This window comes from Sinohyriopsis cumingii, chromosome 1, assembly GCF_028554795.1.
Source record: "Sinohyriopsis cumingii isolate HCF-2022 chromosome 1, ASM2855479v2, whole genome shotgun sequence".
Taxonomy (NCBI): domain Eukaryota; kingdom Metazoa; phylum Mollusca; class Bivalvia; order Unionida; family Unionidae; genus Sinohyriopsis; species Sinohyriopsis cumingii.
This window is the reverse complement of record NC_142961.1, coordinates 81,577,220-81,593,889: the sequence shown is the minus strand read 5'-3', so window position 1 is coordinate 81,593,889 and position 16,670 is coordinate 81,577,220. Positions and strand designations below refer to the sequence as shown.

Sequence of the window (16,670 nt, the reverse complement as noted above, 5' to 3'; positions counted from 1 at the left end):
CGTGAGGTAATAGAAAATTTTTACATTTTTAAACAGGAAAAAGTGACAAGACTCCTTTTCTTTTCAATAAATTACCCATATTATAATTGATATATATGTAACCGTAACACATGTAATAACACCTCATGTCGACACAAATGACGTCATAACGTCATGTAAAAAAAAGGTATAACGACCGAGGCATCTGAGTCTAATTGAAGTCCTTTCACTACATTATTCTGCCGTTTTAAGAACAAACGTTTGTAATTGTACTAATTTCAAATAAAATTTAAGCAACTTGACGAATAGTCTCGACATTTTGCTGGCCAATGCTCTAAATTATTCGATTTGATTCATAAAATTCATTAGAATTAAACACTTTCTTTATTTGGTTGTTGAACAGTCCAACAACACGGGCAGGCAAATTGAAAGAAAATGCTTTGCCCATGGGCACGCCACAGTAGACAACCCATGCTTATTCATTGGTAGGATTCGAACGCAAACCACTTTGGGTTTGCTATGCTGACCACTAAGCCACCGTGTCTCTACTTACACAAGTTCCGCTGCACATGATTTGGTTTTTGATAATCAAAATGAAACATTTGCTATTTGACAAATTCAATAACTCTGTGAGTGATTTTCAAAAACGAAATGCAGAAAACGAAACACTTTTGAGAAGATTTACTTAACTTCAAACAAAAAAATCAGATGACATGTTCAAGCCTTAAGGACGCTCAATGGATTAAGCAGACTCATTAAAAACGAACTAGTTTTTAATCGTTCTTTATCAGTTTTGTATAGTAATCTTCATCAATCTCCGACACAAGCTATCTCTTTGCTGAATCCAACAAAATGAAAAGAACGTTGACAGACAAAATTTCAGTGTATACTTCATAATAATAATAATATTCAAACTACCTTCGGTACCCACGAAAAAAGTGTTCTTAATTAATGTGTCCTTTGGAGCTCTGACTACTGTTCATGTTATATTAAGAAATATTTATGACAGAAAACTCCTTAGAATGTTCTTTTTGTGAAGATATATTACACAGACATACCATAAATTCTTACGTGAGGTTAAAAATTCATTAAAGTCCATAAAAGCAAAGAACCTTACTGTACTATATATATATATATATATATATATATATATATATATATATATACATTGCCCGGGGTGGGAGTGGGAGACAAGCGCCCCAATTTAAAATTCGGGTTTATTTTATCTCTTTTTTATCCCTTTGTTCTCTTATGAGACTATTATAATACCGTCCGTCAGTCTGTTTTTCTGTCTGTCAGTTACCACGTCTATTCCTTAATCGCATAGCGAAAATTAGCAATTTCTGTCAGTATATTCCCCATATGATAACCATCTATGAAAGGTGTGTTCGAGTCCTGTGCATGTGGTCCTAGGGAAGGAGTCAAAAGTAAAATGTACAGAAAAGGCAATTGAACTCATTGACATTTCAAATATTTTCTGACCAAACAACACATATTCAGCCTTTGCAGGACGGCTCCGCATGTATACGACGAATTTCGTACCAAGAACAATAAAGCAGTGGGGGGTCTGTAAGGTGTGTGGGGGTGGGGGTAGGCGGTTTGCGATGGACGCCAAGTGCAGTTGTTCAAGCATTGTCTATTGATTCATTTTGTTGCCTCTTTGTGAGGCGAAAGTACATATGTAAAAGCACCATGGTTTTATGTGTTTAAATTTCGTACATACATAGCCACCAAACAAGTGAATTTGAAGACTGAGAAAACTTTAGAATAACTTTGTAATGAAACTGTACAGAAAAAGATATGCAAGACATCATATTTGGACAGAAATTTTGAGTAAAAAGTATCAAGATTGAAATTTTATCTAAATTGTATTAAAAGTAATTTTTCATTAAATTATATAAAAGTAATTGAGATTAATTTGATATATTTCTGTACTACAACTGTATACTGTTTCAATAAAGATCACACTTTACGAGCAAGTGCAAAAACGCATAAAATGCAATTCTCTTGTATCCAAAGGTAAGCAATTTAGATTTGGTAGGAAGATACTAAACAGGGAAATTACTAAATCCCTAATGGATAATTAAGCTACATGATTCATGAGTTTCCGTGGGAAAGGACGAGAGTGTTGTTCTGATTCAAAATGAGCGACCACAAGCACTGCATATAAATAGAGAGAAGATTGTTCATAAATTTCTTTAAAGAATAGGTACTTTTTAATACTTGAGATTTTAACGGTAAAGTTAATTTTTTTTTCTCTCAATATTTTGTGAGTTCTTTCTATTTCATATTGTAATGGAATGTTTAACTGTTTTATAGAATTTATATTCATTTGTATTAATCGTATGTATTATTGGAAAAGACGAATTCGCTACCAACTTCATGTTTAGATTTAATCTGAAAATAAAAGATTCTTTAAGTAGTAAAGAATAATGTTTTAGTAACCTATTCCAAATTAGTATTCTGTTTTTAATTTTAGTAAATTACATTTCTTCAAAACGATTGCTGCATTATATCGCAACTACTGAATTTTATACTCTTTGGCTATCATGAAGTTAGTTGAGATCTAATTATCTGTATTATATTCTAAAAGGCAGAAATTATACAAATGTATGAAGTTGGTAAGCTCGAAGGAAAAGTGTAACCTTATATGAATTTCGTGTATTTTAAATATAAAGACTTTATACATGTATTTCTAGAATGTAGTATTATATATATCAATTATTTAAATAAAAGTCGTTCATCGAGAGTCAGAACAGCTCTGTCTTTCTTTGTAGCGATTCCGTACCTCATTTCGCAAGATGTAGTCATATCTACACCGTTATGAGTGACACCTTTGTTAAGAAAGCCTGAAACTCTTTCTCTCTCTCTTTCCATAGGCAAATTCCTTCTCATAGCAAGAAATGAGAAGACGGTTATGATATACGAAAGCTCTTCCTTAACAATCATACTAAATAGAAAACGTTCTCATAAGACCCATGTCGCGTAAAATATGTTGCTATTGGTGTTCTTGAAAGATTAAATAAAATATTTTCAAAGGTAAAGACGTCTTTGTACATTTTTTTTAGTGCGACAGCAGGCATGTCTCCTTATTTCATTCAATTGGTTGACATTTAGCTTGTTCCACAAAGTCAAACGCTGCCCCGTGTCGAATTCTCGCCCGGAAAGTCGTGAATTTTTGTGTGAAATTATTAAATTATTCGAATCTTAATTTTATGTCTGTTCTTTAAAACTTGTTTGGTTTTCATCTGGTTTATAAAAGATCCATCGAATGTGTAATGATACATTTCACGTGTAATTCATTTGAGTTGAATTCATGAACCATTCATGTGGTAAAACTTTAGTCGCGGAAGACAGTAAACATTTTCCAACTAAGACACGTTTGTAAATCAAAACCTTCATACAGTAGACACATGTATGCTCAAATACTGATTAATAGTAACCTCCACCCATATCGGAAGATCATTAAATAATGAAAATCTGAAAATAAACTGTCCTTGTTTTATTGACTTATACCAAGTTCTATGTAAATAAATACTGACTCGAAATTAAATTGACAGTTTACATCATTATCTTATGTTAACAGTTTACCCTGTACTTAAGCAGAAGTTATCAGACATTGCCCCACACCCTCTTTTTTCTATATCTGTATATACTATACAGCTTCAAGTTAGGTGGACATAGTAAACTGGCTTGAACCAGACGTCTGTGGAGTATGTGACGTATGCATAATACTTGACACTGTCGTTCCAAATTGGCATTGTTGACCCGTGGTTTATGACTGTTATCACATCGTTATCTATCCTACAGTGTGTAAAGTTTATTAGATATCCGGTATAAGCATAATGTATATATGTATATATGTATGTATGTATGTATGTATGTATGTATGTATGTGTGTGTGTGTGTGTGTGTGTGTGTGTGTGTGTGTGTGTTTAGAACTATTCCGAGATAGTATAATATCTTTTGTGAGTCTTGCTGTTCTTCATTTGACACTCAGTCCTCTTACACTTGGACTAAAATATATCGAACTCGATGGGACACTGGACCTCATGGCTAAAATATATCAAACTCGATGGGACATGGGATATTGGACCTAATAACTAAACTGTCTCAAACTCAGTGGGACCTTGGACCTAATGCCTAAAATATATCAGACCTAATGAGATACAGACACTGGACCAAATTACCAAATTATATCAAATACGAATGGATATTGAACCTAACGACTAAAATATATTAAACTCGATGGGAAATTGGAGTGCATGGCTAAAATATATCAAACTCGATGGAAAATCGGAGTGCATGGCTAAAATATATCAAACTCGATGGGACACTGGACCTAATGACTAACATATATCGAACTCAATGGGACATTGAACCTCAGAGCTAAAATGTATCAAATACGATGGGATATTACACTTCATGTCTCTAATATATCAAACTCGATGGGACGCTGGACCTACTGACTAAAATATATCAAACTCGATGGGACACGGACACGGGACCTAATTACTAAAACATATCAAACTCGATGGGACATTGAACCTAATGACTATAATATATCAAACTCGATGGGACATTGTACCACATGGCTAAAATGTATCAAACTCGATGGGACATTCGACTGATGACTAAAATTTATCAAACACGGTTGGACATTTGACGTCATGGCTAAAAAATATCAAATACGATTGGACAGTTGATCTCATGGCTAAAATATATCAAACTCGATGGATGCTGGACCTAATGACAAAAATATATCAAATTCGATGAGAAATTGGACCTAATGACTGAAATATTTCAACTCAATTTAACGCTGGATCTGATGGCTAAACTATATCAAACTCGATTAGACACTGGACCTAATGACTATAATATATCAAACTCGATGGGTCATTGGACCTACTGCCTAAAATATATCAAACTCGATGTGACGCTGGACGAAGTGATAAATATATCAAACTCGATGGGGCGCTGGACCTACTGGCTAAAATTTATCAGACTCGATTGGATACTGGACCGAATGACTAAAATATGTCAAACTCGATAGGACGCTGCACCTAATGATAAATACATAAAACTCGATGGGACGCTGGATCTAATGGCCAAAATATATCAGACTCAATGGGACACCGGACTTAATGACTAATATATATCAAACTCGATTGGACATTGGACCTAATGATTAAAATAGATCAAACTAGATTGCACATTGAACCTAATGACTGAAATATATTAAACTCGACGGGACACTGACACTGGACCTAATGACTGAAATATATCAAACTCAGTGGAATACGGACGCTGGACCTAATGACTAAAATATATCAAACTCAATGGGACAGTGGACCTCATGATTAAAATATAGGCTATCAAAGACGGTGGGACGCTGGACCTCAAGATGAAAAGTGTCATTAAAGAACCATTGCGCGCTCCTGATTAACGGTGGTCCTACTCCTGATACAAAATAAGTTAAATATAGATTGACATAATTTGAACAATCACTGAGGTCTATGTGTTCTCGTGTTCGCATTTCACTGTATTTCCAGGTATCATTTTGATTAGAACAGTAGACTAGTTCCCTGCAAATGTGTTTGATAATTATGATCAATATACTTTCATTGTCGGGCATGCAAAGTTTTCACTGTACGCTCTTTAAAGAACAAATAGTTTTATGGGATGATGTTACTTCATTAATTTCTCTATATTCCTCGGTATACGTATTGGCAGAAGATTAACTGTACGTTGTATATCAAACATGAGAAAGTGATGAATTTATTAATATTGTTAATATATCACCAACATCATTAATATTTAAGGTATTCTACCAGGGTAAGAAGCTCGAGTAGAAAAAGGTAGAAATGAGGAATGACCAAGGACAAGATGGGGGTTGAACCTACTGACGTCAGTGCCCTAATTCCTCCCGCTAAATCTGCCACTAGTGATATCTGCCGAATATAAAGTGTTGGGTTCATAATTAATTCTTTTCTATAATATTATTTTGCTTTATGTCCTTTTTTGTGCTTCATTATCAAAAACTTGACTTCGATGATATGATCCAACGACATCGTGCGTTGTAATTTATGAATCCTGATGGCATGATTATTGATATGTAACCTGCTTAGTTCCACTACTTCACACCTGAGGCCGAGATAAGGCACCATTATCTCATGTAATACAAGTCAGGGTAGAATACCCGTGTATATCATGTTAGTCATGTTACCTCGTCACAAGTAATCTCTGGCTAGGTACATGTTAATACAGTCGCTTACCTGGAAAAACACATTCACCCTAGAGAAACAGTCGAATAGTTTTAAGACAAAACCAAGTTATTTCTTTGCCTAATTCTGTGACAATGCCCATATTGTACACAAGTATGTGCAACACAAGAAGGAGGAGGGCAATGGCAACTTGCTATTTAAATGGAAGGTCTTAGAATCTTTTGGGTATCAGATTTTATCTGACAGTTTGAGATTTCAATAATCTTTGATGACTGTGGCAGTAGACTGAAGGATGGATATTGATCATCATACTTAATGTCTACAAATGTACTGACTTATTGGCCTGGCTAGCAGATGACAGTGATGGGCACTAAGATGGTGATAAGCCATGATAACTCTCCTCAGCAGCGGCTATAAAGCTGAGGTCCATCCACTACAAATAGCTGGCCAGGCAGCTTGACTTGCTGGTCAGTAACTTAAGTGGTGGCTGACAGAAGAGATGGTTGTCATATAGCTATGATGTTTGCAGTGTGGCAGTTTATAGTGATGTCTAGCACTGGGGCACATAATCATAAGTAAGTTGGTACAAACTGACCACATTCCAGAACAGTGATAACAACACCAAAGTGAACACAAACTGACCACATTCCAGAACAGTGATAACAACACCAAAGTGAACACAAACTGACCACATTCCAGAACAGTGATAAAACACTAAAGTCAACACAAATAGACCACATTCCAGAACAATGATAAAACACTAAAGTCAACACAAATAGACCACATTCCAGAACAGTGATAAAACACTAAAGTCAACACAAATAGACCTATTTCCAGAACAGTGATAAAACACTAACGTCAACACAAATAGACCTATTTCCAGAACACAGCTGACAACACCTACTCATAAACATACCACATCATACAAACTCAGTTTTATTTTATTTTACAATAACACCAGTGTGAAATAATATGAATATTAGATATATACCGAAAGTTTAAAAAAATTGGTTGAAATCCTAAATTGTACCAATTTTAATATGTAAATGTGGTGCTAGTCAGGGACTGGCCATTAGCCCATAAATTACAAGAAAGGTCATAATATAAAATTGTGAGGAATTAATATTTAAGTAGCCGATAAATGGATAACCTTTGTAAATGAACAGTGACAATAAGAACAAGAGATTTCCACTTTTTTTATTTATCAAGTTGAATTTTTAATTATGATAAAAAATATATACGTAGATCTGGAAAAGTGTTCTGGAGATTAAAATATGATAACAAAGTGTTAACAACAACAACAACAACAACAACAACAACTATTAATAATAATAATAATAATAATAATAATAATAATAATAATAATCAATGGTGAAAAGAAAAGAGTGTTACATAATGCTATGTATAACAGACTTATCAAGAGTTAAAAATAGATAAAATTATGCTGAAAAAATTAGTCAAATAATACTTAAACATGTAGGGCCCCGAGTGGCCGAGTGGTCTAAAGCGCTCTCCGTTACGGATCATTGCAATCTCACCTCTGTCTGCGTGGGTTCGAGTCTCGGATTCAGCCAATGTGGTTATGTGAGAAAGCTTGCCAGTAGCTTCTCGTGGGTCGGTGGTTCTTTCCAGGGTTTACCCGGGTTCTTCCTCCACCATTAATACTGGCCGCCATGTATAGCCTATTGTGTGCTGGAAAATGGCGTTAAACCCTACAAAAACAACAACTTTAAGATGCCTTGTTTTTTTCATTAATAACTGTCATATGTCATTATCAATTGTTGTATGTCATTATGAAATTCAAATAGACTTAACTTCAATCAGTACTTATATATATAAAAATATCGAATTTATCACAAGCAGTAATACATACAAGATTATTGTGTAGATATTGGAAAATAATCATTTAAAATGACTCAATTTTTCCTATATATCATGTAAATATTGTTTTTTTAGATCGGATTTAAACATTTTTGTTCAAAACCCATTTTGACAAAATCCATGCAAGTGCCTTGCGCAACTTATTTAAATCCATTGATGTTCAAATAAATTTAATTATTTTATCAAACGTACTATTAAGTAGTCACAGTCATTTTTGTAGAGGGTTCAGATTGTCAAATAGATTGTTGAATACCTTTTCCTTGATTGCATATGTTCGGCGCGTATCCGAATACTTATTTTTTTCGTTCTCTTAGACTATCCTACACTTGGTACTGAATAATATGGGAAATATTGCCGTTGTTTTCCATCAGTGTTCATCTCTGACAGTTATACGGCAAAACTGTTTCAATATTGGTAGCAAAAAGTATTCGTTTTGAAATCCTTACTTTATATTGCTGAACTCCGATATTTATATCGTAAAACTATTGTGACATGGGTATTGGAACAATCCTCAATTTTTTCTTCTTTTTTTTTCTCCGTCTTCGAAAAGTAAGAAATTATCTACCAAATAAAATAACACTAAAGACATGTTTACACTTCTTCATTCAATGTTTCCAACATCAATTTATTATGCAATTTTGATTCTGAACATAACTGCATCGGATGAATATGCGTTTTTCTTCCACACTTGCGTTCAGTTTCTTATCTGTTCTATTTATTTAGTCCATCAATGATTGTTGTTGTTGTTGTTGTAGGGTTTAACGCCATTTTTCAACACGCGATAGGCTATACATGGCGGCCAGTATTAATGGTGGAGGAAGAACCCAGGAAAACCCCGGAAAGAACCACCGACCCACGAGAAGCTACTGGCAAGCTTTCTCACATATCCACATTAGCCGAATCCGAGACTCGAACCAACGCAGACAGAGGTGAGATGGCAGTGATCCGTAACAAAGAGCGCTTTAGACCACTCGGCCACTCGGGGCCCCCCAATGCTTGTGCAGACAGAGGTATTAAAATAACTATCTTTACTTATTAATTTCATTTTTTAATACTTATTTTATCTTAACCCTGATATGGATAAATGTATATGGATTTGTTGTATATAATCTGCAAGGCAAAATTGATTAATATAAAAAATTACTTTTAAACTATTTTAATTAGGCTCAAACATAATACAATAGAATTAGGATACAGGTGCAGCATATAATCTCTTCCAAAACCATCTGGAGTTGCATAGGTATGGAGTTTACTTCCTTGTACAGGAGAGTCAATACCAGATAGTAAGATACATCATTCTTGTATTCAAATAATGTGGTAACCACCATGTGGCGACATCTTTGTTGCTAACAGTATAGTTTTAAGGTATACATTTCTATCTTTTAAATAATTTATTTATTTCAAAGATAAATATTAAATAGGTTTTCTGGATGAGAAGTTTTGGGGTGACTACTCCAACCATTCTGGGGCGACTTCTCCAGATACGTTGGGGCGAGTTCTCCCCGGGCGAGTTCTCCATATACAGTACGTGGATGACAGGTAGTGGTAAATTGTAAGCAACCTCACGAGTCCCTGCAGATAGTACATTACGACAAGGAGAGATATACAAAAAAAAAAACAGTAATACAAAACATTAGCTGTTGGCATCATGAAGGGGGAGGACGGTATCATTTGCAGATATTACATTTCAAGTTCTTACCTTTGCAGGATATAATTAATAGTCTAAATTTAGACCTAGTAAATAAATTAAATACAATTGGATTGCTCTCTAAACTTTAAAGTGATTTTGTAGTTCATTCAACAAAACGGCAGCAATGTAATATAGTACAAAACCATTACATAAAGATCAATATTAATGTGTCAATTCAGTCAAAAAATTAAATATCCAACAAATAATTATTTTTCGATTTATGCACCTGGAGTGAAACCGTTTCCATTTTTAGTTATTGCCTATCTTTATCGTGCCTGTTCCGGAACAAATCAATGAGCGTGACCGCTAAAAACAACAAAACAAAACAAATATTTACGACATAAAGAGTATTAACATTATTCGAATTTGCAATTTTGTTCTGATGAATTTATCATAATTATCTTTAATTCAGGGGAAAATAAAAATAATATTATTAACTTGATTTCATTCTTAGTTGCAAAAAGGTTAGATCATTTTACGTTATTGTAATGTCAACTTCCGGCAGGGCAAAAGCACATGTTGAGAAATAGGTCTATTGATCAGGCTGCACCACTCATTTTTTAAAAACAAATAGTTACTTACTTTAGTAAAACATCAAACTGTTCAGGAAAATATAAGAAGGATGAAAGGACATTGCTAATAATTGTTTTTGTGATGTCGTCGCCAAGTAAAATCTTCTCGGGATATCGTGCCCTCGGGTTCGTCTGTAACCACGTTCCCCTTGCAGTGCGGTATCAACACAAACATAAGGAGAACTACGTAATCACATGCGTAGGGAAAGCTTTTCATACATATAATGTGAGTCATAGACACAGAATCGGTTGAATTAATATATGTTTTGCAGAGTTGAGGTTATCGTTCTTGGCCTAGTTTTCATTCCTGTAGAGTACATTCCACCAATCTGGTATATTTTGATGCGAAGCCAGGCGACTGAGCACACGGGACAATGCCCTCCAAAACAGAATGATTGACCTCCTGAGACTTAAGACCCGAAAATGACGACTGACCTGAATTACTGTCACCCTCCCCTCATAAAAGGACAGATCTCCAACATTATAGTTGTAGTCTAATTGAATTTATCAATCATATAAACCTTATATTACATACAAGAAAAACGTTAAGTTAGTTATATTAATTATATCTGTCTAGTAATATTAAAAGTACTTACATATTTGAAAGCATCAGTGTCTCTTCTAAACCAGTATATCCAAGGTTTTTCTTAATTTACATCAGAACGCCCAGATTAGTTTACTACATTTTTTCATTAGCTCCTTCACAGTGATGTCTCCATTCGCACATTTCACCCATGCCTGCTGGATACATTGATCTTAGATGATTGACTGCCTTCAGAATAATTACATATTCAATAGCTATCATTTTAAATATACAATAAAAAATGAAAGATGGTTTCATTTAAAGTATTGGTTTTACTATAATAGTCATTATTAGTGGCTAAGTAGTGAACACATCAGTAGAGAATTCATGAAAAGGTATAGCAGGCAACATGATGTCACTTAATTGGCTCCAGGTATCAGATTTAACGGGTAACTATTTTACCAGTGCATTACATTCCGGCAGTACTGAACTGAATAACAAGAGAGGTTAATTGGTGTTCAACTTTCATTAAAACTATGAAGCCATATCTTCACAAATTTTGTGACATATCCCGCAGATGTTTGTTTTATTATCAACAGATAATTGGTTATCATGTTTTCACTCTATTCACATACGTAAATCTGATGTGATGTATTATGCTGTTTATAGATTTTTGTAGCTCGGTTAAAAAACCAAAACAATGGTGTTCTCAAGATTTTGCAGGCAGCTTGGTTTCACTTCATTGGCTTCAAATATTGGCTTTAATTTAAAAGTGAGTATACTACAAAACATAATTAGTGAAGTATTATGTTATTGTTATTTTGGTATAAAAAGGAAAAAATTGAACATGTTTTAACAAAATCTTAAAATTTGACCATGGATAAGGCTAATAATTTTGATTTATGTTTGAACTGTGATTGAAAAATTGGAGAATGCCAGCATGGTCTGTTGTGTGATGAATGTAGTGTTATAGAACACTGGAATCTCTCAACATAAGCATGGAAAATTGAAGAAGCAAGAAGAATTTGTATGGTTCTACTTGGAATGTAGTGTAGATGACATAACAGTCAGATTTGTAAGATCAGAATTGAGGACATTTTACTCTACAGCTGTCAGGTTTGACAGTGTCCTTTCAGCAACCATTGGATGCTCAACCATCTGCAATAGAAACTTCAGCTCCAAACAATCCTAATCATCAAGATCCTTTAGTTGAATTTTAAGCACCAGTCAATTATAATGAATCTGTTATTGAACAATCAAGCCACAGCATGGAGGTAAAAGCTGACGACGTGGATGTAGAATATGTTGTTGTTGTGGGGTTACGCCATTTTTCAGCACAAGATAGGCTATACATGGCAGCCAGTATAACTAGTGGAGGAAGAATCCTGGAAAACCCAGAGAAGAACCACTGACCCACAAAAAGCTGCTGGCAGTCTTTCTCACATACCCCCATTAGCCGAGCCTGGGACACAAACCCATGCAAACAGAGGTGAGATGGCAGTGATCTGGAATGGTGTGTGCTTTAGACCACTTGGCCTTGTCATCCTCAGGATTTGTTTTTCAAAATCATCAATGATGCCATCCCCAAACGTTTATTATTTGGAGACATTGAACTTAATGAAAGATGACACACCATATTTGCCTCGAAGTGACAGAGCAAATTACTAAAGACAGCAAAGAATTGGTAATATGATGATCTTAAATTACGTGGATGTCTGTTCTATTGTTCCAATGACAGAATGCTGTCTTTAGGAAGATTTGAGAATTTGGTTTCATTCCTGCTTATATTCTGAAAAAGAAAACTTATAACATTCTTCGAGATCTGATGGCACTACCCTATCTACCTTCTGACTGGATCTAGCCAGTTTTTTGAACAGATGGAAAGTAAAGATGTTCAAGCACCATTGCACCATCTGATGGATTATATAAACACTCAGTGGATCCACAGTTCAGTCTTCAGCATTTAATCTTGGAGTCTGTATGAACAGTCCTTTTGCACAAATAATGTTGTGGAGTGCTGTCACTATAGATTGAATTTAGCCACCAACAGTGCCAGTCTCAACATCTACAAGATGGAGCACCTGCTGTAAGATGAAGTCATTAATGTTGAACATACTTGTGAGTTCTTGTCAAATAGAATCATAATGAGTCAACAGAGCAAAACATACAGGCAGTTGCATCAGCTTATCCATCGGGCATGGCTAGAATTTGCAAATGGAGTCATCGCTGCGAAGGAATTAATGAAAGATGTAGTAAACTATCATCTGTGCGATTTTATGTTAATTAAAATATCCTTGGATATGTTTATTTAGAAGAGACACTGATGCTTTCAAATATTTAATAACTTTAATTTTGCTAGAAAGATATTATTAATATGATTAATTTAACTTAACATTATTCTGATATGTAATATAATGGGTACCATTAACCTAATCTCTAATGTTATTCTATTCATTACTATTCCTTATTTTGTACATTCATGTAATGCACTGGTTAATTGCCATTATCCATTACAGCCAATACATGAAGCCAGTGAAGTACAACCAAGCTGCCTGCTATACCTATTGATGAATTTTCTACTTTTTTAATTACAGATTTGTACAAGATTCTATTAATTTGATGAAATCTCTATATAATTTAGCCATTAATAATAAGTTTTATAGTAAATCCAGTACTTGAAATGAAACCATTTGAAAAAATTTAAGAACTATTTATACTGGTAACTATGTAGTTGTTTTAATTTTGAAGAAGATGGCTGACCTCCTAAACTCCTTAGGATGACTGCCCCCCGAAAATGTAGGTCAGTCAACTTTGTTTTACTGGAGGTCAGTAGTCCTGGGTGGTCAGTCATCTGTATTCATTTTGGTCTTAGCATAGGCTTGGTGCAGGACTATATCATATTGAAAAGGAAGATAGAGTGTCTGCACCAGCTGACAGATGGAATCAGTTACCTTATGATTGTAACTCTTATAAATTCTACACAGTATTTTTGTTTGTTTTGATTTATTTTTGTTGGTTCTTGGGTCAATCAATACCATATCACCCAGCAGTCCCTGGTTGGCCATCTCCAATTTCCAGAGAATTTTGTACAGTATTTATCTATACAAATGATGGCCTCATGAAAATATCAGTACAAAAATTCCAATTACTTATGAAGTTATGGCAGATTGAAGTGGGGAGAGGGGTAGCATAGTTGTTTTTTTTTTCATTTGCAAATTCATTGGATTGATATTGCATTTTTTCAGATGCTTGTAACTTGTTTTTATATAAATATAAGGCTGAAATATTCTCTATACATGTATTTGGGACCTGGTAAATGAATCAGGGCTCAGATTTTCAGTATTTAAGATATTTCTTTAGATATTCGTCACAAAAATTGGTGTTTTATGTCTTCAGATTTTAAGGCAGCGCTGCGACCAGGTTATGTCACAAACACCAAGCATTATTTTATTTTAAAACCTTGTATACAGCGGATACTAACATAACCTCATCAAAATGAAGTTCATTGTTAAGCTGTACCTGGTGCTTAAACTTCAGACATCACAAAATGTGAAAATTTTGCACTTGTAACAGAGGTGGTTTGACTGTATGGACAGTTACATAGCATTATTTTTTTATTTGTGCCAATTTTCAACTGTGTATCTCATTGCTTTTTCCCTTAAATCATTTTGTGTTTGTACCCCCTAGTTAGGTTATTCGGTGGCAAGGTAAATGGAGTAAAGTGATACCATAGAGCCACTGTGGCTCCTGCCTTCATTAGTGGCCTCTTAGGAAAGAGAATGCTTTGGTATGTTTCACATCCAGAGTTGGGGCAAGGTATTTGTCATTTTTAGTTGTATATATAAAATGTACCATGCATTGATATTAATGCTTTTATTAACTAATTTAAAACACATAATGAAGAACGAATAACAAATTATTGGTAAGTGGTCCTATGCCATAACTTGTGAAGACCCTCTGTGAATCCTCTGGTTAAGAACTAAAGACTACATTAGATGGATGGACTACACCCCTTGTTTGAAGGCTTCAGTTGAGATATTGTCTGTTACAAATTAAGATATTTTCAGAAGAAATGAATAGTATCATATAGTTTTCATTGCTTAAAAGCATATATTGTGTCTCTCAGAGTATGGATTACAGGTTAATAATGCAGAATAGGGAAATCACAGTGATGTGTACATTGTATTTTAGCTTGTTTTGGGGGAGTCTATATTATTCTAAGAATGGGAATAGGATTATATGCATGAACTCTTTCATATTGCAAATTTACCTATCAAGCTTTAAATATTTTGAGCTTCAGTAACATTTTGATATTTGTAACTGAAACAAGCTTTCTGAACAATTCAAAAATAAAGGAATTGAAATTGGGGGAGGCATATTTCTTTAAGTTATTAAACATAAATTCAGGTATATTGCATAAGCACATTTCTCAACTATTTATTATAATATCGGTCTAAGTCTTTAATCCCAGTTGAATAACTTTTGTGTTCAATTTCAGTGTTCAAGACTTGGCATTGTCAGTGTTAGTAAGTATTTGATTTATGATGAAATTTGTAATGTTATTAGTGTGTGATTGAATATTTACAAAATGCTGTATGTATTCTTGAGTATAAATTATATTTTGGTGATATAATGAGTATTATATTTGCTTCAGAAACTTAGCTCAAGATTCCATAAAATTGTAACAAAGGGAAAAAAGTCATATGAAATTTATCGTTTAATAGACATGATTTTATGGGCAATTTTTTGTAGTTATTTGATTATAAAAGCACAAAGAATTTATCTTTTTTCTTTTTTACAAGCACACAAATTCTTTCATATTTTGAACAATGCCGTATTTTAAATATATACAAAGATTAATTGTAAGTATTGGTATATAAAAAATCATAAAGAAGTAATTTTTTAGCAAAGTACATACTTTTAACAGGATTCAGTGAAGAAAATCACAAAATTTAAATTTAATTATTTCAGGTGATTCTCATCCTGAAGAAATCTCATGCTTGGTAGTGGATGGAAGCTTTGTGTACACAGGTTGTGGAAAGGTAGTGAGGGCATTCAAACAGAATAAACAGGTACTTAATTGCCAAAGGATCTAATGACACTGGTCAACAGATCAAACAGGCTCGAATTGACATGAATGATTAAAATTGCCTTCAAACAAAAGAAAATTTCAAATTTTCCCAAAGACAGTCGTCTGTATGGATATTATTTTAACCAGGGTTTGAAAGTAGTGCTCAATCTGACATCAATAAATTTGCATACAGATCACTAAAATGCTAGCCCTCACTTATCACTTTGATCAGTAAAAATTTCTGGAAGTCATTGTGTGGGGGGGTACAATTGATTTGTGATAAGTACATTTATTGTTTTAATTTAGTAACTGCCATAACCATGCAATTGACAAGTTTGTTTAAATGGCCATATCAGAAATTGCAATGTGTTCTCCATGCATCATGTAAATAATGGTCCTAAGTGTCAAAACATCAGATTGCTCACTGTTCTAGCCTGGAACTCATTGCTCACTGTTCTGGCCTAGAACTCATTGCAAACTGTTCAGGCCTGGAACTCGTTGCTCACTGTTCTAGACTGGAACTCATTGCTCACTGTTCTAGCCTGGAACTCATTGCTCACTGTTCTAGCCTTGAACTCATTGCTCACTGTTCTAGCCTGGAACTCATTGCTCACTGTTCTAACCTAGAACTCATTGCTCACTGTTCTAGCCTGGAACTCATTGCTCACTGTTCTAGCCTGGAACTCATTGCTCACTGTTCTAACCTAGAACTCATTGCTCACTGTTCTAG

General features: G+C 34.3%; 1 protein-coding gene across 2 annotated transcripts in view; it reads left to right on the top strand.

Annotated features, from left to right (window-relative positions):
• Positions 1–8,858: 8,858 nt before the first annotated feature.
• Positions 8,859–16,670, top strand: part of LOC149807231 (WD repeat-containing protein 36-like) — a 75,182-nt gene continuing 67,370 nt past the window's right edge. The window contains exons 1-3 of one of the 2 annotated variants that reach the window (XM_089963810.1): positions 8,859–9,094; positions 15,368–15,395; positions 15,841–15,941. In XM_089963810.1, coding sequence (XP_089819936.1) covers positions 9,077–9,094; positions 15,368–15,395; positions 15,841–15,941 — 147 coding nt within the window. In that variant the 5' untranslated portion in view covers positions 8,859–9,076. Of the gene's footprint in view, positions 9,095–10,275; positions 10,573–15,367; positions 15,396–15,840; positions 15,942–16,670 lie in introns of those variants that run through there. The other variant, XM_089963804.1, reaches the window with a different exon arrangement.